The sequence below is a fragment of the Erythrolamprus reginae genome, chromosome 3, assembly GCF_031021105.1.
Source record: "Erythrolamprus reginae isolate rEryReg1 chromosome 3, rEryReg1.hap1, whole genome shotgun sequence".
NCBI lineage: Eukaryota > Metazoa > Chordata > Lepidosauria > Squamata > Dipsadidae > Erythrolamprus > Erythrolamprus reginae.
Window position 1 is genome coordinate 220,765,830 of NC_091952.1, and position 26,771 is coordinate 220,792,600.

General features: G+C 37.4%; 1 protein-coding gene across 2 annotated transcripts in view; it reads right to left on the reverse strand.

Annotated features, from left to right (window-relative positions):
• TPD52 (tumor protein D52) overlaps positions 1 to 26,771 on the reverse strand; it is a 73,780-nt gene that overhangs the window by 35,263 nt on the left and 11,746 nt on the right. Inside the window, exons 2-6 of one of the 2 annotated variants that reach the window (XM_070747969.1) lie at positions 23,861 to 23,970; positions 21,726 to 21,874; positions 20,805 to 20,906; positions 16,747 to 16,795; positions 7,441 to 7,619 (exon numbers count right to left, since the gene is read on the reverse strand). In XM_070747969.1, the coding sequence (XP_070604070.1) occupies positions 7,441 to 7,619; positions 16,747 to 16,795; positions 20,805 to 20,906; positions 21,726 to 21,874; positions 23,861 to 23,970 (589 nt within the window). Of the gene's footprint in view, positions 1 to 7,440; positions 7,620 to 14,487; positions 15,886 to 16,746; positions 16,796 to 20,804; positions 20,907 to 21,725; positions 21,875 to 23,860; positions 23,971 to 26,771 lie in introns of those variants that run through there. The other variant, XM_070747968.1, reaches the window with a different exon arrangement.

The following is a 26,771-nucleotide window of genomic DNA, read 5'->3' on the forward strand; positions in this document are numbered from 1 at the left end:
AAGTGAATATTTCAATTACCTGATTCATTGCTCTAGAATAGAATAGAATAGAATAGAATAGCTTTATTGGCCAAGTGTGATTGGATACACAAGGAATTTGTCTTGGTGTATATGCTCTCAGTGTACATAGAAGAAAAAGATACATTTGTCAAGAATCATGTGGTACAAACACTTAATGATTGTCATGGGTTCAAATAAGCAATGAAGAAACAATCAATATTAATAAAAATCTTAAGGATACAAGCAACAAGTTATAGTCATACAGTCCTAAGTGGGAGGAAAAGGATGATAGGAATGAGAAAAAAACTAGTAGAAATAGAAGTTGAGGGAATTATTTGTTTAGCAGAGTGATGATGTTCGGTGAAAAACTGTTCTTATGTCAAGTTGTTGTGGTGTGCTGTGCTCTGTAGCGACGTTTTTAGGGTAGGAGTTGAAACGGTTTGTGTCCAGGATGCGAGGGGTCAGTAAATATTTTCACCGCCCTCTTTTTGACTCGTGCAGTATACAGGTCTAGTTGAGCTTATACATAGGAATATTTTCAGCATGACACTTTGGACTTAAGTGTGATTAGATAAAGTTCAAGAGGGGTTTGACTTCGCTCTCTGGTGCCCACGTAGGGATTCCAGATTAATTTTCCATTTTACCCCTTGGCTTGGCCAGTCTTTCCCCCCACAAAAAGGGCAGTATCACCTATGTGAAATATCTATTTCAGAGAAAATTACATTTTTCGCATTCATATTTGATACTGACCCCATTTGATGTTCAAATGCTGCTGTAAGAAAACATGAACTACATCTACTTACATGGCCCCTTTGCTCTTGTTGCAGTGAAACAAATAAAGAAGCCATAAATACCCATCATTTCTTGATATATAGGAAATTAGGACACATAACAAATTTAGTACATAGCTTCATCTTGACACATTTGTCTTGTTCTTTTGGAGTTTATATTACACTAATTGTTGTGTAATATAATGCCTTTAATATTTATTTAATCTTGTATTATTATTATTATTATTATTATTATTATTATTATTATTACTATTACTATTATTATTTAGATTTGTATGCCGCCCCTCTCCATAGACTTGCCTTTGCATCTTATTTATTTTTCCCATTCTCATTTTGTGGCTGTAGTTAGCTTATGCCAATTTTTATATTGTATTTGTTTCATTTATTTTGTACCGTGTTATTATAAGACAGTTAATATAACAACATCTATAACATATAAATCTAGATTTCTTCACTCACCTGAATTTACATCCTGATCACCCACTGGCTTATGTAGCATTTTAAACATATGAGACAGTCTTTGGAGATTTGTCCAGAATGCGATAGTCAGAAAAGTACCAGTTTTGAGATTACTGCAATTCTGAGGTCCAATTCAAAGTACCAGCTACTTCTTTTAAAAATCCTTTATGTCACAATACTGGGCTATATGAAGCATTGCCTTGCCAAAGTTGACTTGTAATTATCATCAGAGAATCCCTCCTGTGAAGTTCAAGGACTAGAAGCAGCCGCAAACTTCTCTCTAGTGATCCCTGTAAAATGTTTGTGGGTGTGCATTTTTACATATATTTTTCTAGACAGAATTTATTTCCTTTGTTGATTTTACTGTTTTTAAATGATTGTACATCAGTCAGAGACACATGATTGTTGTGATAAATAAATAAAACACATAGTGCACACACACATACAACTTACAGAGCTAGAACATGACCATTTAAAGATGGCTACTATTGATAATTATAACTCCTTTTAAATGAATATACAATATGAAAAAATAACAGAAGATTCAGGAATCATGAAAACTTTATACTACAAATTTGGATACAGTGCAGTGGGTCTTCAGCAATTTTACTGTTGTTTCTTTTAAGCCAAGCTATGATTTCAGGGAAAAGCTATCAGGAGAACATTTCTCTTGGAATGTTCTCTGATAGCTTTCCTCTGAAATCATAGCTTGGCTTATTTAAAAAGCTATTACGTCCAGATCAAATTGCTGAGGCCATTTAGGTTAGTCCTCATAGGTGCAGGTCTAATGCCCTTCAAATACTTTAATCAAGTATATCTCACTAAAGTGGAATTTATTTTCCACCTTCTCTCTTTCTTTTAATTAGTTTTATTCTTTATATCTGAATGGAATACAGGAAATAAATTGAGTAAGGGGGTTCAAACCTCTGTCCGTCCTATTCAACAGCAGACTGCTCTCAGAAAATGCTCTGAACAAAACAGGACTAAATTAGGTAAAGCTAGAGCAACCAGCAAAAGAAAGATCAAGTTTGAAAATGGTTGAAATCTAGATGATCCCCCAGGGCCGTCCTATGGAGCGGCGTTTGGGCAGTTGTTCAAAAGGCTGTTAATACAAGGATCCCCCAGAAAGTAATGCACCACATTTTTTTCTCAGCCTACAGTAATGGTATGAATGAGAAACTTTAGATATACATTATTTGAATTGTCAGGAGTGCATGTGTAAATTTTATTATTATTATTATTATTATTTATTATTTATTGGATTTGTATGCCGCCCCTCTCTGGAGACTCGGAGCGGCTAACAGCAATAATAAGACAGTATACAATAATAATCCAATACTAAAAACAATTAAAAACCCATTATTATAAAAACCAAACATACATACAGACATACCATGCATAAAATTGTAACGGCTAGGGGGAAAGAGTATCTCAGTCCCCCCATGCCTGGCGGCAGAGGTGGGTTTTAAGTAGCTTACGAAAGGCAAGGAGGGTGGGAACAATTCTAATCTCTGGGGGGAGTTGGTTCCAGAGGGCCGGGGCCGCCACAGAGAAGGCTCTTCCCCTGGGTCCCGCCAAGCGGCATTGTTTAGTTGACGGGACCCAGAGAAGACCCACTCTGTGGGACCTAATTGGTCGCTGGGATTCATGCAGCAGAATTTTGCGTTTCTTGAGACAGCGTAGCTACAGCAATGTTTCGAAATGGCTTCTGTAAGTGATGTACTTTACAAGTAGCGTGTCATCATTGAATTTCTCACTGTGGAGAAAGAAACTGTTGGGAACATTCAAAACACAAGCTCCCTTGTGTAGGGAGTGTATAAGAAACATCATTCTTTCTTGTATGTAAGTTTCATTGTATTAAATAAATAATTGTTGAAGGAAAAAAAATAGATGCATTACTTTCGGGGTGACCCTCGTAGCTCCATTCTATACCCTCCTGGTCTCATGGCCCAGAGTATACATGCTTCCTAGTGCATGCATCCAACAAACCACAAAAAGCAACACAAACCATGAGACAAAGAAACACAAATATAGATCTGCTACTACAGTATACAGTGGTACCTCGAGATACGAGTTTAATTCGTTCCGGACCTGGGCTCTTAAGTCGAGCAGCTCTTATCTCGAACGACTTTTCCCCATAGGAATTAATGTAAATAATTTTAATTGGTTCCAGCCCTCAAAAAACTCACAAAGTTAGTCTAAATTATGCAGAAAGACATGTTTTTAATGAAGAAATGTACATGTACATATAAATGAATAATGAAGTTTCTTTCACTTAACTTGTAAACTTTCTTAAACTTTTAAATTTACATATGTTCAACTTCTCTGCCACCCAATCCTGTAGGACAGAGGTCCCCAACCCTTTTTGCACCAGGGACCGGCTTTAAGCGATCAAGAGAGGAATGGGTGAATGAATGGACAGAGGGTGGGAAGGAAGGAAGGAAAGAGGGAAGGGACAGGAACAGAGGAAGGAAGCAAGGAAACTTATGAAAGGGGAGAGTAAGAGAGGAATGAGTGAAGGGAGGGAGGGAGGGAAGAAGGTGGGAAGGAGAAAGAAAAGAAGAAATAGAGGAAGGGAAGGTAAAAGAGAGAAAGAAAAAGAGCAAGAAAGAAAGAAAGAAAGAAAGAAAGAAAGAAAGAAAGAAAGGGGGAAGGGACAGGAACAGAGGAAGGAAGCAAGGAAACTTATGAAAGGGGAGAGTAAGAGAGGAATGAGTGAAGGGAGGGAGGGAGGGAAGAAGGTGGGAAGGAGAAAGAAAAGAAGAAATAGAGGAAGGGAAGGTAAAAGAGAGAAAGAAAAAGAGCAAGAAAGAAAGCTGCAAGCACCCCCCCGAGCCTCCCAGGCCGGCTGCAACCTTTTAAAACACGCACGCCGCTTCGCAGCTGTCTCCTGAAGCCGAACGCGGAAGTTAGCGTTTGGCTTCAGGAGACAGCTCCTTGGCGCTTGTATCTCGAATTTGGGCTTGTAAGTAGAACAAAAATATCTCTCCCCTCCCAGCTCTTATCTCGAGTTGCTCTTAAGTAGAGCAGCTCTTATGTCGGGGTTCCACTGTATGTCTATATTACTACATGTTACACAAAAGAAAATGTAGATACTTCTTAAAGCCACTGTGTGAACAGATGTTGAAAAGAATTTAAGAACTCATAACCTAAATGTTTTCCCCAATTTATTTTTTCTTTGAATTTCTGTTGTCTGCATAATAGCTACGAAGCTGTAAAAGTTTATACCCACACTGGGTGTTGTGGAAAAGAGCCCACTTATTCCAATTCAACTAGAAGAAAAGTGCCCCAAAATGTATTAGTAACATGAGCAGCTCTTATTTTTGCATCTTCTCCGCAAAGTTTCCAGTACAGCTAAGTGTGAAGGCTATGATGATAACTGCAATTCACAGTAGGAGTAAGAGCATAATTATTTGGGAGGGAGCAATTGTGGAGAGCCAAAGAAATGACCTTGGGGAAACTATGCAGCAACAGTTACAAAATATATAAGCCTGGGAAAGGCATTTAAGCATTACAGCATTTAAAACATTGGGGGGAGGGACTTCAAACTGACTCTGCCTCAACACTCTGGAGCAGTGTTTGTCAAACTTGGCAACTTGAAGAAGTGTACACGTTAAACCCAGGATGTTGGAATTGAAGTTCATACATCTTCAAGTTGCTAAGATTAAGAACACAGCTCCATACATAAGGAGGGGAAAGAAAATCCTGAGGCTTGGGCTTACCTAGGTATGCCCATGGGCTTACCTAGGTATGCCCATGTTTCACCATCACTCCGCAGTCTGCATTGGCTGCCGATCAGTTTCCGGTCACAATTCAAAGTGTTGGTTATGACCTTTAAAGCCCTTCATGGCATTGGACCAGAATATCTCCGAGACCGCCTCCTGCCGCACGAATCCCAGCGACCGATTAGGTCCCACAGAGTGGGCCTTCTCCGGGTCCCGTCAACTAAACAATGTCGGTTGGCGGGCCCCAGGGGAAGAGCCTTCTCTGTGGCGGCACCGGCCCTCTGGAACCAACTGCCCCCGGAGATTAGAACTGCCCCTACTCTTCCTGCCTTCCGTAAACTCCTTAAAACTCACCTTTGCCGTCAGGCATGGGGGAACTGAAACATCTTCCCCTGGGCATGTCTAATTTATGTATGGTATGCTTGTGTGTATGTCTGTTAGTATATGGGGTCTTTTTTAAATCTTTAATATTTTTAAATTGTCAGATTATTTATGATTTGTTTCCACGTGTTGTGAGCCACCCCGAGTCTTCGGAGAGGGGCGGCATACAAATCTAAGTAATAAAGAAATAATACTATAGGCTAGCTCAATAAAGGTCGGACTTAAGGGTCAACCTGGTCTATCTCAAAGAAGAAGAGTAATATCATCAAATTTTGGCAGTCTTTTCACTTAGGAGGCAAACCATAAATTGATAGGCTCCAACTTGAACAAGGAACTAATAAATGGCTCTTATTTATGGACTCTTCCTCCTCTGTTTCCGTTCTTTACTTCTGCTTCCTTAAAGATAGCTCTGGAATCCTTTTCTCCCTTCCCCTGCAAAATATTTTTTCTTCTTCTCTCACGCTTGATCTTCTCAGCCATCATTTTCTGTTTCCTGAGGCTCTTTCTGGAGAACTGCCTCATACCTTTCTCTCCCTTTAAAATGCAAAATTTGGCCAGGGTTAGGCAAAACGCTAAAAGATGCTTGCTCCTGGGAAGAAAGCTAAGGCAAATCTAGACAGCGCACTAAAAAGCAGAGGCATTGCCCAGCCAACAAAGGTGTGTACAGTGGTCCCTTGACTTTTATACATGGTAGGCTTGTTTGTATGATTGGTCTCTTAAATTGGGGTTTTTAAATTACTTTTTAATATTAGATTTGTTACATTGTTTTCTTTATTGTTGTTAGCCGCCCCAAGTCTTCGGAGAGGGGCGGCATACAAATCTAAATAAACTAAACTAAACTTTTGCGGGGGATACGTTCCAAGACCGACCACAAAAGTCAAATTTCTGCGAAGTAGAGATGCTCCCTTCCTTCCTCCCCCTGCCTCCTCTATTCCTGGTTTTACTTACCTCCAGAACCCGCAGGGGCAATGGGGTGGCAAGCTGGGGGCTTTGCTGTGCTTGCTGCGGCAGCAGCAGGAGGGAGTAAGGCTTGGCTTCAAGTGGAGCATACCAGCGCTCTAAGAATTAAAGGGGAGGGATCGGGAGGCTGGGGCAGAAGCGGAGCTTTTATTTAAAGAAGCAAGATGGCTGGGGTGGGGAAGGGAGGATGAGAATTAAAACGCCCAGTATTGTACATCAGGCGGCTCCTTGGCGTGAAAAAAAAAACCATCACAGAGTATTCTTTTAATAATAATTTTTTAAAAACTGTGGTATAGACTTTTAGCGAATGTCGGACCCGCGAAAGTCAAGGGAACACTGTATAGTCAACGCTATGATTTTCCCAGTTGCAATGTATGGCTGTGAAAGTTGGATCATAAGGAAGGCTGAGCACCAAAGAATTGAGGCCTCTGAACAATATGGAGATGACTCCTGCAAGTCCCTTGGACTGCAAGGCAATCAAACACGTCAGTCCTAGAGGAGATAAACCCTGACTGCTCTTTAGAGGGCCAGATCCTGAAGATGAAACTCAAATACTTTGGTCACCTAATGAGAAGGAAGGACTCACTGGAGAAGAGCCTAATGCTGGGAAAGATTGAGGGCAAAAGAAGAATGGGACAACAGAGAATGAGGTGGCTGGATGGAGTCACTGATGCAGTAGGCGTGATATTAAATGGACTCTGGGGGATGATAGAGAACAGGAAGGCCTGGAGAAATGTTATCCTTGGGGTTGCGATGGGTCAGACACAACTTCACAACAACCACAAGGGCAAAATGCAAAAACTAAATGCAGCAATCTTGAATATCAACTTGATGTTCTGTTCTTCTAGATGCCAATTAATCAGGAAAATGACATTCTGTATAAATGTTGCCATATTTAAGAGGCAGAAATACGTAAAAGATCCTTTTTGCCATTGAAGCCTTGCACATACATGATCTCTTAAGCTCATTACTCTTTGTAAGGAAAATGCTTAGTCAGATTTTTAAAAAATGAAATCAGAAATTTGAAGAAGATATATTATTTAACAATATCATAAAATAGTTCACTATAATACATACTATTTAGATTTGTGCATAGTAAATATCTATAGTATGACTATACTTACTTGCCATCTTCTGGTTGCTTGCAAACACAATGAAATTTGCCACCAAAATCAATGTATAGATCATCTTCTAATATGTTAAATATTTTTCCTGTGACAATTTTGTCTTTGGCTGGTCCCATCTGAATTAAAGGACAGGACCTCAACATTGATGCAAAGGATTCCACATTCTTGGAAGGCACCTAGAAAAAGCAGTCATTTTAATTTAGGAAATTATCAGATTTGATTTATTAACTTTCAATGTAATTTTTACAGATACATTTTTATTTTATAGAAGAATTAAGGGTATCAAGAAAAAGTAGCAAGAATCATATGAATAATCTCAAACATTCATTCATTCATTCATTCATTTATAGATGGAGATGTTGGTAGTGTTACACTTATATATTCCCAGATAAACAGTTGAAGTGGCTAAGAATGTTCTTCCTATCTCAGTGTTAAGGATGGTGATCTATTGTAACCTATCTACTTTCAGGATCATGCATACTTGGTTCTAATCATTATTTACTATCTTTATAATGTACCTTTCCCTTATGTGCTCAAGGTAACACGTAACGCAGTATGTTCCATTTCATAATAGTTAAAAAACACCGGGCAGTGTAAAATACAGCTGTGGAACACCTTAAATGCTAGACAATGTGATATCACACTAATTTTGTGCCTGTTGTGTGAGCATGTACACACATCTGAGGACAAGGGCATTTTACACAGTGGGCATGCAAGTTTAAGATATATATATAAGGCTGCTTTAAAAAAAATTAAAAATATTTTATATCACTTTTGCATTTTAAACATTTCTAGTGAGGATCTGCCTAGTCCTACAATGAAAGAACAGGGTTTTTCAGAATCTCTCCCCAGAGCTTCACATGGCCTTTCTATCATAGTATTAAGAGTTATATGCTGTGAATTTTAATCATTGTTTAAAATAACTGTATAGTGATTTCTACTTTGAAAAATAAATTTAGAATAGTGGGGTCCTTGGTGCCCTCTGAACTTGGCTGTTTTCTTGCAGACATTTCATTACCAAATTAGATAGGATCATCAGATTTGCTTAGTTAGGTAATGAAATGTCTGTAAGAAAACAATCAAGCTTAGAAAGCACCAAGGAACCCCATCGTTCAATCCTGAACTACAAATATTCCCTTCTAAATTTAGGATGGCCTAATGTATATAGTGGAATTTACTTTCAAGTAAAAATAAATGGCCTTAAATGCTTGTCTTGTAACCTAAACCTCAGAGTTCTTAAAGAGTCAAACAAATGTAAATCTGCAGCCTAAATTTGCAATCAGGTATGCCGAAACTATTTACTTCATTGAATGCTGTAGGACTGCCAGAGATGATCAGGCTACAGGGCTTATTTTAACTGCCAACATTCAGCCTCAGATGCATGAAACAATGCAGTAGATCATAGGATGTTAAAAAATAAATATGACTGAATATTTTAGGAATAAATTAGGCTGAGCACACACAATTTTAAATTATACAATATCTAGAGCCAGGGGTGTCAAATGGGCGGCCTGCAGATCAGATATATCATGTACAGGCCACACCTACTCTAACTCCATGAATGGGAAAAACATCATGGCAATGTGATGCATGATCTTAGGGCAGGGATAGGTAAACTTGGCTCTTCTATGACATCTGGACTTCAACTCCCAGAATTCCTGAACTAGCATGATTCGCTCAGGAATTCTGGGAGTTGAAGTCCACAAGTCATAGTAGAGCCAACTTTGCCTACCCCTGATTTAGGGTATGAGACCCAAATGGAATGAAGTGGCAATAACACTAAAAATGCACTACTAATTATATGCTCAGCTACGACACAATAAATAACAGATCATTTTCTACCAAATTGTTGCATAAGTGTATGAGCCAACTATAAAAACAATTTCAGAAGGTATACTGAAAATCTTTATGGAATAGCTCTATGTGTGTCAACAGACATGGAACAAATCTCTGTGGGCCTGGAAATGAGAAGGTGTACTTAAGATATTCTTAAGCTAACAAGAGAAAATTGTTAAAATATTTTGTTTACTAAAAAGAATAGTGCCATATGTGGATACAGATAAATCAAATGAACAGACAAGGAAAGGGTGAAAGACATAAAACCAGATAGTTAACACTGAATGAATAATGGAGAGTGAGCAATATACTTCAAAAATGAAGATTCCTTTTTGATTATTGCTTTCAAAAAAAGCCTTTGATTGTATAGATTATGCCAGAAAATTACATACCGTGTTTTCCTGAAAATAAAACCCTGCCTTATATATTTTTTAAAAACCCTGAAATAAGCGCTTGGTTTTATTGCCATGCACTCAAAAACCTGATTGGGCTTATTATCAGGAGATATCTTATTTTGGGGAAAACCGGGTATGTACATACTGTATTGGACTAATGAGTATAATTATATCTAATTATATCTACAGAGAGGGGCAGCATACAAATCTAATAAATAAATTAAATAAATAAATAAATATATTTCTATGAACCTCTAAAATGACCAATTTGGAAACCAAAAGAAAGATTCAGAAGTAAAAATGGAAAATAAAACATATGCATTATATGTCAACGTGTCAAGCCATATGCCCTGTAAAGTCACTACTGTTGACAATCAAGAAAACGGTTTTGTTTTCTGAGGTTAAGGATAGATGGACAGTGTACTAGAGAGGTAAAGAGATGAATAGAATAGGAATATCCTACTATCCTTGAGTGTCTTGACATACAGCATTCTTACATAGTATGGGAACAGGTCTGTATCAGATTAAAAAAGCTCTACAGAGAATCATTAAAACTGTCCAGAATATCATTGGGCTCCAGCTACCAGTCCTGGATGATATCTTTGCATCTCACTGTTCTAGGAAGGTGTACAACGTTCTGAGACTCTTCTCATCCTGCTTACAACCTTTTTGGACTGTTGCTTTCTGGCAGAAGATGCAGAACATTTAAAACTCGGACCAAACTTTTTCTGAATATTTTTTATCCCAGAGTTATACTTGCACTTAACAATGAACTAAAGGGTCACATCAGTGAGCTATTGGACAGTATTGCTTATTCCGTTGTGTAGATGTTTGGGTGGTTCAGGGTGAGGAATTTGTGGGTGAATAGGGGATGTTTTGGGGGATTGTTACGTGTGTTGGTACTGATCTTTAGGGCGTCAGTATTTATTTATTTAATAGGAATAGAACAAGCTGGAAGGGACCTTGAAGGTCTTCTAATCCAGCCCCCTGCTCAAGTAGAAGATGGGTCCCAAGGGAAAAAAAATACAACAGCAAACTTATATAAAATAATAAGAGGAGGATGTTCTTATGATAACAAAGATCACAACAGTTAAAGCCGGGAAAAAGAAGTTTGCAAAGGGTGCCCAGCATTATAAAGTTTTTATTCGAGCCTAGACAAGATGGAAAACATTTCTCCGTACAGGTTTCTGGTACCGAATTATTTTATTTTTATTTGTTTGTCAAACATGTATAGGATAATAGTAGGTTGTATAAACATAAGTAAAAAGTAACAATAAAAGAGGACAATAGGACAGGGACGGTAGGCACAGTTGCGCGCTCATGCACTCTCCTTACAGACCTCTTAGAAACGGGGAAAGGTCAACTGTAGACAATCTAATTTATTAAATTAATAAAATAAAATAAAAATAAGGTTAAATAAGGTTAATTTAGGGTCAGTCTCAGGCCGTCCCCGGGCAAAGCATTTAGGCGGGAGAAGCTCGAGAGTTTAAAGGACTCGTTAAGGCGGCACTTCTTCTCCAGCTCCGGAAGAAAGTACAGTACTGTACTGTATACGCGAAAAGAAAGCCAGGGGAAGAGTAAGAGAGGATGCACACAGTCCTACCTTACTTCCGCCGCCAACTTCCCCTCCTTTTGAAGAAGCCTCCCGACGACAGCCAAGCGTCACCCCAGGACTGGCGCAGGAGACGCGTCTTCCTACCGAAGCAGCTCCCCGATGTACAGTTCGCCCAACAGCAGCGGCAGCTAAGAGACCGGCGACTACCATGATTGAAGCCGAGCGCGGCTGGCCAAGAAGCTCCGCCCACACCGGAAGCGGCAAGCCTCCAATCCATCTCAACACAACAGAGATCCTGAGTAGGAGGAGTTTCTTAAACTGTATCTGGAATTGAGCGGAAGTTCACCAAATGTCATAGGAGGAAACTTTCGGGTTGAACAGAACCCGATTCCTTCGTTCCGCTGCGGCGCGGAGTTTATGACGCTCGGCTGTTTTTCTTCATGAAGTTGCTATGTTGTCGCCAGTGTTTGTGCCATGTACGTTTGGGAACTCACCTACGCTTGTTTCTCTAGGGCGACATTGCAAATCCAAGAATTAGGAGGGAAGAGTGGGAACCCCAGGTGGGACAGAGAATTCTCAAATCTTTTGTTTGCATATTTTTATTATTTTTACAAATAACTTCCAAGACTGTGAACATACCCATCAAACCTTCCTTCCTATGTGACCCAGTCACCCAGCCGGTTTACATGGTTAATGCAGAACATGTACTCGCTTTCCAGCTTTTTAACCCTGTGCCTTAATTGTTAGGCAAGTCACGATCTTAAAAGTGTCCACTTCAATAGTAAGTGTTTTAATAAATAAACCAGTGCTATTTATTTCATCATCAGTGGATCACTTAGGGCAGGGGTAGGCAAAGTTGGCTCTTCTATGACATGTGGACTTCAACTCCCAGAATTCCTGAACTAGCATGCTTGGCTCAGGAATTCTGGGAGTTGAAGTCCACAAGTCATAGAAGAGCCAACTTTGCCTACCCAACTTAGGGCATTGTAAGTGAATTTCAGGCACCACCACCACCCAAAAAAATTCCATGCCTTCTGCCTCCACCTGTTTCTCCATTTCTCAAATATCAATTAGGTGTCAGTCTTTCACTCAATTTTTTAACATGTTCATGAAGTTTTCTAAGAAATATCCAGAATTAAGCTATGGTTTTTCAGTACTGTAAAATTGAAAGCTCAAAATAACTGCACATGTATGAACAGCCCTATTGCTTAGTAATTCAGAGTAACCAAATCAATTGTGTCTAAGTTTCCTCATTGCTTATTTGACCCCTATCATAATCATTAAGTGTTGTACCTCATGATTCTTGACAAATGTATCTTTTCTTGTATGTATACTGAGAGCATATGCACCAAAGACAAATTCCTTGTGTGTCCAATCACACGGCCAATAAAGAATTCTATTCTATTAAAAACACACACTGTTTGTTCTATCAAGAAATTCAGTCTTTATTTTTGTTCAACTACTGCCGCCTTGTGGTTTTCACTTGGAAGTAATAATTGTTTTTCTAAAATCTAAAATAGTTGTTTTATTCCTGACAAACTGAACCACTAACTGGCCTAGTGGGTTCAAAAGTCCAGCTTGTAATGTGTGTTGAGCAATTCAATCAATTGGGTGAGGTAAATCTTAAACATAGTTAAGCATGTTAGAGTAGCATACTACCGAATGTTATCATCTAGAATACCCTGGAAGATAAATAAACTTCAAAGGGGACATTCTAGATTTAATAAACCACAATTCAAGCTGTCAATAAATTGGCAAAAGGACAAAGTGTAATACTTATCTGCAAATCCATTCTTAGAATATCAAATGTTTGGTGTTATTTATCTATATTAATTATGGGGGTAACTGAACGCTTGTACATATTTCGGGAATAATGATTTCCTAAAACAAATATATTTTCATTTATTCTCATATCTTGTATGTTGTACCTTATGATGTCTCAGTATCAGGCTACATCAAAATGTATCTCTATTTGTAAGGAAAACTAAAATTTATCTGTAATAGTTATTTACCACTTGTGTATTGTGTATTGGAGACTCACCCATGGTTATGCCCACATGCATACATACTGCCCAAGATTATAAAAGACTTTACAATCTTATAATCCTACTTTGCTTCTTTAGGGTATCTTTATATGGCACTTTTCATCTTGTTTTCCACTGTCTAAGCTCTAACATACCAGTTGGAAGCCAATTATTTATTTTACAGAAGTTCTAACAGCAACTGCAGTGCAGAATTTGTGTGTGTACATATGAGTTCAAAGCACAGCAAGACTTCAGTACATATAAATAGGAAAAAATTCAACTGAACAAGGTTGTTATAAACAAAAGCAAAATCATACTACAGTGATCCCCCGATTATCGCGAGGGTTCCGTTCCAAGACCCCGCGCGATAATCGTAAACTCGCGATGTAGCGGCACGGAAGTAAAAACACCATCTGCGCATGCGCGTCCTGTTTTCCATGGCCGCACATGCGCAGATGGTGGAGTTTGCGTGTGGGCGGCGGGGAAGACCCCTTCGGCCGCCCAACAGCTGATCTGCTCCGCAGCGCGGCAGCAGCGAGGAGCCAAAGATGGGGTTTCCCCGTTGCCCAGGCAACGGGGAAACCCCAAGATCGCTTGCCGCTTGCCCGTTCGCCCGCCCGCCCGGCTCCTCGCTGCTGCGGCGCTGCAAGCAAGCAGCCGGGCGGGCGGGCAAACGGGCAAGCGATCTTGGGGTTTCCCCTTTGCCTGGGCAAAGGGGAAACCCCAAGATCGCTTGCCGCTTGCCCGTTCACCCGCCCGCCCGGCTGCTCGCTTGCAGCGCCGCAGCAGCCAGGAGCCGAAGATGGGGTTTCCCCATCGCTGGAGAGCAAGAGGGGGAGAGATAGAGAAAGAGAGAGAAGGAAAGAAAGAGATGAGAGAGGGAGGAAGAGAGTGTGAGAGAGGAAGAAGCAAGATAGAGAAAGAGAGAGAGAAAGAAAGATGAGAAAGGAAGGGAGTGACGTCATCGGGTGGAAAAATCGCGATATAGCGATTCGCAATGATCGGGATCGCAAAACTCGGGGGATCACTGTATATGGAATTGACTGGAACAGTTAAGAAGGGATTCTCTTGTAAAAAAGACTTTATACCCAGCACAACTTAGTTCTGAGGGAGCTGTTAAGAATTATAGCTAAGTATTTTAAAGGTAACTAATATGCAATTGAATTCGAAGTAAATATGCATACAACTGAACTGTATGAAATATAGAACCATGTTTGAAAACATTCAAGTAGCCTTTTGTTTTTGACAAATACAATGCATTTTATTTGTATATGTAATCAAGTATTCAGATTAAATCTGAAATGCTACAGAAAGCTGTCAAATACAGCTTAAGTTGACTTATATGATGTGTAACCTTTTTGGTGCAGCTATAAAGACAAAGCCCAAGTTACGTTGCATCTTAAGGATGTGTTCTAGTTCAGTTTAAGCTTGGTGATTAAAAGTAGCAAAAACATATGCAAAACATATTTTATAAGGTGCCAAAAAATAAACATATAAAGGTGGACTACATTTTGCTTCTGCAAAATCAAATCTTTTGAGAGCAACAAATTAACATTTTATATATGAAATTGACCTATGTTTGCAATATTTAAATATATCCTCAAGCTTCAACATGGGTTTTCAATTTAGATAGGCTCCTATTTCACTGAAGGCCTTTTCTTTCAGATGCAAACTCCTAGAATTTACGTACATAAGTTACAAACTGCCCAAAGCTTCAACCAATTATAATTGAGAGGCGGATGGACTATACTGTCCCATGATTTTAAATTCACGAGAGAGGAATAAACATAACACTTTTAATATCATGGAATGATTTGAAAGCACTACTATGCTGTATTGGGCTTTTACATTTATCATCTGCTTCATACCTGTAAGCTCATTTTACTTCTGCAACTTTCAGTAGACAAGGCAAAAACTGAATCAAGTCCACCTGTAACCTCCCAGGAAAAAATGTATCTCAGGCTAGGATCTGTCAAAAGAAATATTTTCTGGAGAACTTCAGTAAATCACAGATGACATACTTGGAAGCTACCCTTCTTCAGCTTTGAAAGCTGCAAAAAATGTGGTACAGTAGCCACTTCAAAACCCAACCAATTCATTTGGCCAAAGAATATTAGTAAGAGTATCAATTAAGAGTATCTACATAATGGCTAGACAAAGACTTTCAAGGTGTGTTTGTGAAAGCAGACATGAGGTGATGGCTTAAAATGTAGATGTCACATGTACATAATGTTCCAGCTCTCTTTTTAATTTTTTGTAATGCAGTAAAACTTAGTGATTACCTAGACTGGAATTAAGCCTAATTCTCAAAATACATAAAAATTCCTGTCCTGCAGATTAACAAAGGCAAGTGTATTTTCCTATTCCAAAAGTACTCTGAACCTCGAGAAACTATTAAATATTTGGAAAGCTAAGTGCTAAACAGAAGAACATACTGGAGGAGTCAACAGCAGAGGTGATGCACTTGAGCAATTGCTTGCAGCATCTGGCAGTGGACAGTACAAAGGTGAGGCAATCATTGAGTCTCCTCTTCAATCTGCTTTGGAGTAGCTTCTGTGGCACTGGCGTTGGCAGCAGAATTCAAGACATCTCCAAAGTCAGCTCCAGCAGGCTTATTTCCTCCAACTTTAGACTAAAAGGGCAATTTAAAACTTTTATGAGGATAATCCCTGGATACTGTAAATAATTTATGTGATGACTTATATATTTAGCAGACATTTACCAATTTAAAGCAGCACACCAACTTAAAAAGGGTTTCCACGCAACTATAAAACTTCCCCTTCCTATCCAAAATACCCTTTTAGTATTTTTCTGGGAAATATGACATTTTAATAGCTTTGCTGTTAATTTGCTGTGATTTGTGGAAAAATACCGGAGGATTTTAAAAAAGACCTCTAATACTGAAGACTCTAATGCCAAAGAGAGAAATGTTTCCACTGGAATATATTTACACACTATTTTATGTTAGAACACTTTTTTTTATTTGCACAATTCTTTGAATGGAAACTATTACACCTAGGAACTTTCTCATCTTGGCTTGCTAAGAATGTCAACTCAAAACCTTTTACCCAAAAGCAATTCTAAAAGAAAAATCCAGTTCTTCAGATCTGCTACAAATAGATAGCCAGAATTCCAAGCAGCATGGCTTTAGTTGGTTTCATGGGTAAAAGTATATAATACTACTGAGTGGATCCATAATTTCCAGAATGTTTATATCATATTATGTACTAATAAAGCTAAAAAGTCCTGAAGTGGAACATAAGCACTTTCCACTACAGTACAATATTTCCAAAGGTATTCATACTGAATCTATTTGTTCTACTTTAAAGCAAAAAAGTGTTTCTCTATTCTATCTTGAAGTTGCAATAGTGCTAAATGTAAAATTCATTCCATAGTTGGGAGAAATGTGTTATACTACCAATATATTGGTAAATCAATTCCTTGATAACCAATTCCTTCTACTTTAACAACACATTTTATTGTTAACATTTACCTTTATGTTTTCCACTTTTTCTTCAAATGACTTGAATGTTGGAGAATTTCTAATTAAAAACAGAAAAAAATTATTTTAAAGTTAGAAATATATATGCAATCTGAGACAAAAATAGGGGAGCGCACAAACCTAATTAAATAGTATTGCATAATATTTAAGATATAACTTCTGATACTTTAAATTTAGTAAGCACTCTTCTTCATCATCAAAATCTGGTTAGCAATGAGGATTGTACTAATTTTTACAATTTATTTACTAAATTCTATAGTTACATGAATTTTATTCTGAATTAAGTTCAAAGCTGTACCTTTATAAATAGGTTTCCACACACCCCCACACCCCGCTAAACAAACTATTGATTACATTTTCAGTGTATCTCTTACTTTAAATACAGATGAGTGGCCAAGCAGCTTTATATATAAATCTGATACTATATTTAATATCCTTGTAAGAAAAACCTATAGAGGATTAGGGCCTAAATATATTGTGTACCATATATTTTAGATAGAAAAGTGAACTTTTAAACTTTGGCATACATAACCAGTTAGGAAATTGCATAAGACAGAGAAAAACATCAATCCTGCTGTAGCAACCAAAATGAGAGCCATTCTTATTCGCGTATAACAAGTTTGGGCACTCTAGCAAACCACACATACTTTACCTCATAGCAGGCATACTAATTGAATGCTGTAGACAGCGTATACTAAATGGCAGCATTAAAAGAAAGGAAAATCTGGTTATAAAAACTGATAAGAATGTCCCTGAAGAGAATTGATATTTTTGACAGTACCGTAATGATAGAATTTGTAAAAGAGCACAGGAGTTTCATGTGCCTTTATATAACGATTTATACTTTCTCCAAACCTTTTAGACATCCCATTTGAAAGAATAAATGCCTACACACTGTAGGATAATAAGCAACATTTAGAAATAATATGATTATATTATTATTATTATTATTATTATTATTATTATTATTATTATATAATATTATTATATTATTAATATGATATTATTAATATGAATATACTATCTAAATACTTTTTTTCAAATTATTGTAAATATGCAGATATCTGAAGATTTCAAGAAAATAGTGTCACAACAGATTATTCTTTGCATTAAAATAAAATAGAGTGGTTTGTTTTATTTGTGTTGGTAGATCAACCATATGATTCCACCTTTAATTTGACATATACATTTTGCTTTATCTAATATTCAAGTTTTATTAATAACTCTCCTGCCTTCAACCTGCATATGTATATACAGTATAGCCTAATGCTAAGGAATAGAAATTAGAGCTATAGTCTATATAATATCAGTTTGCTAGGATACATAAAAATCTTGCATTCTGGTGAAGAAGCATTTTTCTGTAAACCTTCATCAACTATACAATAATTCAAAACCATATTAACAATTTAATTCTAAGTAAGAGTGATTGGGAGTTTTCAAAGTTCATACAGGGAATTTCATAACATTCATAACATGCTAATGCTGAGAAAACCTCTTACAATACTAGACAACACAGTATCAACAGCAGAGACCTTCAGATTTCTAGGTTCTATCATATCTCAAGACCTAAAATGGTCACCTAACATCAAAAACGTCATCAAAAAGACACAACAAAGAATGTTCTTTCTGTGCCAACTCAGGAAGCTCAAACTGGCCAAGGAGCTGCTGATACTAGTTCTGCAGATGAATTATTAAGTCTGTCATCTGCAACTCTATAACTGTCTGGTTCAGATGATAATCAGAACTGCAGAAAAAAACAATTGCTGCCAACCTGCCTTCCATTTACTGCACAAGTCAAAAAGAGGGCAGTGAAAATATTTTCTGACCCCTCACATCCTAGACATAAATTGCTTCAACTCCTATCGTCAAAACGACACTATAGAGCACTGCACACCAAGAGAACTAGACACAAGAAGGGTTCCTTTTGCCCAAGTGCATTATTTTACATTTAGAAACATTAAACTGCAGTTTCCATTGCTTTGACCATTTATCTAGTAAAGATAAATCATTTACCATATTACAGACGCCTCCAAGAATATCAACCCTATTGCACACTTTAGAGTCATCGGCAAATAGGCAAACCTTCCCTACCAAACCTTCCCCTATGTCACTCACAAACATATTAAAAAGAATAGGACCCAGAACAGATCCTTGTGGCACACCACTTGTAACCTGTCTCTGCTCAGAATACTCGCCATTAACAATAACTCTCTGATGTCTACGCTTCAGCCAGCTGCAAATCCACTGAACTATCCAGGGATTAAGTCCAATCTTCACTAATTTATCTATCAGCTCTTTATGTGGAACCGTATCAAAGGCTTTGGTGAAGTCCAGATAGGCAATATCCACGGCACCACCTTCATCCAACACCTTTTTGAAATAGTCAAAGAAATAAATGAGATTAGTCTGACATGATTTGCCTTCAGTAAAGCCATGCTGATTTCGGTCCAATAAGTTATTGTTTTTAAGGTGCTGATTTATCCTCTTTTTGAGTAAAGTCTCCATCATTTTAACTACAACTGACATCAAGCTAACTGGCCTATAGTTACCAGCTTCTTCTTTACTGCCCTTCTTGTGGATAAGCACAACACTGGCCATTCTCCAATCCTCAGGCACATCTCCTGTTAACAGGGGTTGGTTAAATAAATCAGTCAGGGGGGTAGCAATGACAAATCTGAGTTCTTTAAGAACTCTGGGGTGGATGCCATCTGGACCCATTGCCTTATTTATCTTTAATCGTTCAAGTTCTTCTAAGACATCGGCTGGATCACTAGAGCTGAATCCATACAGCTGGAAGAAATGCTATATTCATCTATAGTATTATATTGTAAGGTGTATTTTGAGAAAACTGAACAGAAGTAGCTACTGAAATGGTCAGCGACCTCCTTATTCCCATCAATGCATGTATTATTCCCGGTACTAAGCTTTGTGATGCTGCAGTTTTTCTTCTTCCTATCACTAATATATCTGAAGAAGGTTTTATCCCCCTTCTTTACAGATTTGGCAATTTCTTCCTCTTTTGAGACTTTAGCAGCATGTATTATCTGTTTCGCCTCCTGCTGTCTCATTTTATACACCTCTCTATCAGCTATACTTCCAGACTCTTTATACCTCCTATAGGCCGCCTTTTTTTCATTGACTATAGCCCTTACATCATTGCTAAACCATAGTGGTTTCCTCTTCCTTTTACCTTTAGTTATTTGCCTCACATACAGTCCAGTGGCTTTTAAGGTGGCCTTTTTTAATACAGTCCACTGGGTGCTCGCTCCTGCCATTTGATCCCTCCCCTTTAATTCATTATTTAAATATTCCCCCATTGCATTAAAAATTGTTTTTCTGAAATCCAATACTTTGGTTGCAGCATAGGATTGCTCACAATCAGATTTTACATCAAACCACAAACATAGATGGTCACTGCAACCTAAATTTTCTCCCACCTTAACCTCTGAAACCCAATTCCCATTCGTAAAAACTAAATCTAGAATATTCTCCCCTCTAGTCGGTGTCTTAACCGGCTGTGCCAGAGCAGTGTAAACTCAGTGTAAATTGCAAAATTCTCAACTAATTATGTACAAAAAAGTTCTAATAAAAAACCAATACTACTTGGTGGTTTTTTGTATTAGAATCAACATTATATCTATAGCAATCAAAATTACTTGAATCAACATTATATCTCTAATAAAAGCAAAATCTCTATGTCCCTTTGATGTCTTTCCATCATTGTTTTTTGTTTATTATGCTTCACATCTATACAGAAACTGAAATTCTTTTGAGTGTATTACAACATCTAAATCAGTTTTTTAATTGCAAGTAATAACACAGGAAAAGCGTTGAGAAGCTGTTATACTGATGTCACCACTTGAGCTCTGTTGTCTGTCTGTTGGTGATAGTCTGTTGAATCATTTCAAAATGACAACTAGGAAAGAAAGTGTTTGTATTCTATAATCTAGAGAGATTCTGCAGCACAGATTGTATTGGGCTTTAAAAAAAATTCTGATAAATTAAGCTCCATTACAACATAAATAACTGGGGGTAGAAATAAAACATACTTCACATCTTCCAGCTTCTTTGTGATAGCAGAACCCACTGTTGAGAAAGCAGCAGACGCCTTCTGTCCAGCCTGAGATAACGTTTCTGATGTCTTCTTATACCTAGATTGGAAAGTCAGTCAATTTATGTTACCACGGTTTTCTAGCCCCTGAACCTTAAAGATTCAGGATGTAAATATTCAAATATTTCTCTTTCAGGACATTTAAAATTAAGATGTAATGTACACCCCCCCCTGAAAAACATAATAAAGCCTTTTAATGAACTATAATTTCCAATTGAATGTCAGCTTTAGACTGAATTCTAAATGAAGCTTTCGTTTCATCTAATAAGATAAATTAAGGTTACTAATATGTTGCCAGAGTTTGTTATTGTATTTGCAACTATATACAAAAAAGTCAGATCTCTTTCATCTTAGACAATGATTGGCCTTCAGCTACATTTTAAAAAACTGATGTCTTTATGTAGTTGTTGATATACTTGTTAGGAGAATTCTGAATATTACCTGCCTCAAAATCATCTGCCATTCTACTTTAACTAATAAAATTGCCATGACATAGATAGTACATACATGTTAAACATTTTAAAGCTCTACTAATGGAAGAAATACCCACAAACAACTGTATTCACATGCCCTGCTAAGCCATCATGTGTTTTGTTTTGTTTTGTCTACCTGTAATGTCTGAACCCTAGTTTTACAATTATAAAACATGACCATGTTTGTATGCCAGAAAAAAGCAATAATCAGATATCCATGCAGAGAATTCAACTTTCCAGTCCAGTAGATCCTATTTTTTTAAAAAAGAAACCTTCCTCCTTAGATTTCAAATTACGATATAGGTTTTTCTGGACAATATCCGAAGAACTCAACTAATTAAATTCAAGTACTTTCACATCACTCTCAAATAGCAAGAGAAACATACGCATTTGTTGAAGTTACATCTTGCCATCCTTTGGAAATATTTTGTTTCAGTTCCTGCAGTGAAGTGATGCCTAGTTTCCTTTTTATTTCAGCTAGATGCTTCTCTTTGGCAGCTAACACCTGTGACAAAGTCTGGATTTCCTCTTCTACCTATGGGGCAGAATAGCAATGAAAAGAACATTACTAATAAGGAAAAACTCTATTTCACACAATTATTAGCATTTCTTTCAGAAGATTTGTGTGTATGTTTTGCTACATATTTCAACATACACACGAGATAGAATGGAATCAAATACATTAGACCAGATCAATAAGTATCTAGTATTCAACTTCTGTATTCTAGTTCACAAGCACTACCCTATGTTTCATAAATGTAAACAAAAAGAATAACTTTTACTTGCGTAAGTACTTTAACAAATCTCAACTTTATTATGAATCTAATACGGCACTATATATTTATTTAATTAATTTATATAACTTCTATGTCAACAAGTGGCTGGGGGAAGAGAACAGTTTCAAGGGAAAAAATAACTGCACCACAAATACAAAAAATTAAAATGCATAGCAGCCAAGGAAAATATAATCAGCAACTTAACACAGCAAGTTTTTTTATTTTTATTTATTTATTTTGTCCAATACATAATACACATTGAAGAGAATAGATATGTAATAATATAAATAAAGAAAAGAATAGAAGAAAAGATATAAAAGTATAGGTGAACATATTTGAAAGGAAAAAAAGATAAATGAGATAAGGAGAGACAATTGGACAGGGGACAGAAGGCACACTGGTGCACTTATGCACGCCCCTTACTGACCTCTAAGGAACCTGGAGAGGTCAATCGTGGATAGTCTAAGGGAAAAATGTTGGGGTTAGGGGTTGACACTACTGAGTCAGGTAATGAGTTCCATGCTTCGACAACTTGGTTGCTGAAGTCATATTTTTTACACTCAAGTTTGGAGCGGTTAATATTAAGTTTGAATCTGTTGCGTGCTCTTGTGTTGTTGCGATTGAAGCTGAAGTAGTCATTGATAGGTAGAACGTTGCAGCATATGATCTTGTGGGCAATACTTAGATCGTATTTTAGGCAACGTAGTTCTAAGCTTTCTAGTTGGTGGGTCCTTTCACATTAAGGGGTCCATGCCCTGAAACTGTTCTTTAGGACCTCACAAAAGGCTAGCAAGCTTTGGGCCATCTTAATCTCCAGCAGGAGAATTTTCCATAAGATCGGCATAATGGCAGAAAAAACACATCTTCTAGGCTCCAACCATGGACATTTCTTAACCAATAGGATCCAAAGCATGTCCATCCTGCTCATCCAATTCGGAAGGGTAGACAAAATAGGCAAGAGATGGTCCCTAATATGATCGATAACTATTTAGATAGAGATCACAAAATGACCTTTAATTACCGTATGAGATTTTTGACGGAAGAGCAGTCTGAGCAGGAAGTATAGCTTGGGATGTCATCATTAGACAGATGGCTTTGTTTAAGTTCATAGGGAAGTGTTAGGGGAAGACTTAGATTAATTTAAAGAGATGAAATGGGTGCCTTGAGCCAAGCAGGAGTTTATGGCATTCATTTGCTTTGTTGCTCCACCAAATGAGAAATCAGCTTAATTTTTAAATTTCTGTTGATTATGAAAGTTGAAATATGTACCTATCACCCAAAACGTAAAAGAGAGGTTTAACATTTTAGCTCCCCTGCTTTGACTTTGCTAAAGGATACATCATACCATTCAGATCTTGAAAAACCAAGCTTATTTTATTCACAGCAACATCAGAAAAAGGACACATTGACAATACATACATTATTGTCAATAATAATATGTTCACAGTCAACATGTAGGCATCTGTATTTGTAGTGCAGAACCTCCAATAGAATTAACTGAGGTTAAATTTTAGATTCTCCCATTCTGATGACATCTCTAGGCATAATCCTTGCAGCCCTTCAGAAGGACAGAAAGCAGAAGTGTGGCTTACAGATTACCATGATTTCTTAAATCATAGCTAATACAACATGGCTTTGTGCAATATGTTAATCATTTTATCTTTGCCAAATACAGGTGTATAAGTAAATGTTCCTAACTAGAATTAAAGATTGCACAAAAAGTTACCATTCCAAATTAAATTTACCTTAGCAAGCTCTTTTCTAAGCTCTTCTTGTTCTTCTTCAGAGAGAGCTTCTACATTAATTGCGGCAACCACATCCTCTCCTTCAGGAATGGCTTCATTTTTCAGCAGACCTTTAAAAAGCAGATCAAAATTTGTCAACCTGGCATCACGCCACAAAGACAGTCCACAGTGAGGTAGAAGGGAAGCCAATAGGACAGGCTAGATATGAAAAAAGGACTGATGCACTGCAAGATGTGAAAAAGCTAAGTATCAAATGTGAAGTTCAACTGACAAAAGCTCATTTTAAAGAAATTATAAAAAATATAAGTCGAGGGCAAAGAAACAGGTTGTTGTTGGGGTTTGGGATTTGTTTGGGGTAGGTTTTTTTTTCTTTTTTTGGTAATTTAAATGCCAAGTCAAGAATCAATTCCGATCAAAACCCAGGCAGACAACTTAGTTTCAAGTAGCACATTTCATCAAAAATAGCTGCGAGGGCTAGAGCACACTATTGATGGTTGCTGCTTCCCCCGCCCTATCTAAGAGTAAGCCATGCCAAAGCAATTTTACTTAGCCACCCTTTCTCATCCACATGACGTCAATGACCTGTTCTCATTTAAAGTGAAAATTGAAGTATGGCTGGACAGAACTTCCTAGCCTCACTCTAATTTTTGATTATAATCTGTAAACACTGTAATTTTTTATTATGATCTGCATTGGACCACAAGTGGATGCGTTACTGTGGGCTCCCTATATCCACGAGCCAATCCTATAAAGGAACCTGAACCAGTAATTTTATAACTATTACCAATTATTATATTGCAAAGCAATTACAACAGCAATATCTCCAAACGTAACCCTTCTTTTAGGTCAAGGATAAACAACTCTTGTATTGGTCTAACTATGATTCGTGATGTCCTGATTTGCCAGCAGGCTATAATAGTTGTCACTCCTCTCCCCCCACTAACTTGATCATATTTTAAGTGGATGCCAACGTCCATTTTCCATTCTCAGTTATTTTTGATCTTATAGTCACTCCATAGAAATTTGACAATTCAGTCTTGGGGTGTTATAAAGCTGTAAATGAGGTGGCAAAATCCTACATGCATATAATCTCCACCCACTGCTAGTAAATGTATTTATTTATAAAAGGTGGGGTGGGGAGCAGCAGAAGTATGAATTCCTGTTGGGGACAATTACTTCTGATGAAAAACCAAGATGCCTTATAGTTTAATAAAGGCTGAAGAAAGCTCAGCCATATTTAATAATGATCAGTTAAACATTCCTAATAGTGACCTGCTTTGTTTAAGACAAAAAAAATAAGTGACTTGTGATATTTAGATTTTGGTTCTATTGTGTGGCTTCCGTCTCCAGTCTTAACTGTCCTCGGAAGATTTTTCATTTCAGACTTTCAAAACACTAGCCCCCTTGGCCTTAAAAGTAGCCATTGAATTTAAGAAGCAAAACTTGGACTGCGTATTGCAGTCACTGTCAACCATGAGCACATGCTTATCTCCAGAAACAAGATACTGCAAAGAGCATGCCCATCCTATTCCTCTCCCATTATATAGTCACAGAAATTTCTTTCTACTGCTCTCATTTTAGAGGAATGGCATTTAATGTTACAAACAATGAAAGAGTGATACACCAAAACTATTAAGTTTCCAGACCTGAAGAAATTAATACATTGCAATTTGTTAGTGTCCCTGTGATTTGAAATGTCAGAAGTTACCTGTGTGGCATGCTACCCATTTGCACTAGTATTGAGTTTATGACCAAAGTGAATCCTAGAGTATAGTTACACTGAACGAACAAACAAACAAACAAACATGAAATAATTACAGGGTGGGAGAAAAGATGCTTTTACAGAAGGTGATCTACAATTCCAGTCTTTTTCCCCCCTCATCAAGCCCCTCCCTTCTCAGTGCCACCAAATATTCTTCAAAGAGATCCACGAATTCCCTGGAATCCTCAGAAACCATAGAAGAAAATACTTAAATATTAACAAAGAGTATCAAAACAACATGATTCCATGATTCATAATAGAACATTACAACAGTAGCCATTTCAAGTTTTTCTAGCCATGGATTAAGCAGGTAATTGATCCAGAAAATCTGTTCTTCCATGCCAAAAAGAACTATGAAAAGATCATAAAGATAATACCACAAAAATAGCACACTGTTTATTCCATTATAAGGATACATAATCAAAATGTCTAAAGGTGACATACACGGGATTAAAAACATTAGGTCATTTTGCAATAGGTTAGAGCAGTGGTTCTCAACCTTTCTAATGCTGCGACCCCTTAATACAGTTCCTCATGTTGTGGTGACCCCCAACCATAAGTCTAGCACCAATTCTCCCAACAGAGCTTTAAGCTGATTGGCAGAAAGGTCAGAAGGACACCTCCAATGTAAATGCTTGATTGGTCAGATTGTAAAAATATGTTCCAAAGCGCCAGAATAGAAGCTTTAGTTCCTAGCGCCATGGGAAATTTGTCTTTTCTCATGGTCTTAGGCGACCCCTGTGAAACAGTCGTTCGATCCCCAAAGGGGTCCCGACCCACAGGTTGAGAACCACTGGGTTAGAGGTATGCATGTGCATGGTTCCCTATGAAATCTTAAATCAGTTTTCACTACATAGCAGACAAGATTGAGAAAATATTCTGAGGATGCTACACCAAACTGAAAGCTTAAATTGAATGGAAAGTATATAGATTTTTTTTCAATAACTGAAAAATAATGGCGTACTATTTATTACGGGTAATATGCAAACTGTTTGTCATATGTAGCTGAAAAAAGTTATAGAATTTTCCAATCATAAATCCCTTTTCACCATGAAGAGTAGGAAGACAAAATATTTGTCAACTTAACATGCTAATTTACTGCAAAAGTTGTCTGGAATATGGTTTTTATAATTATTATTGAATTACTAA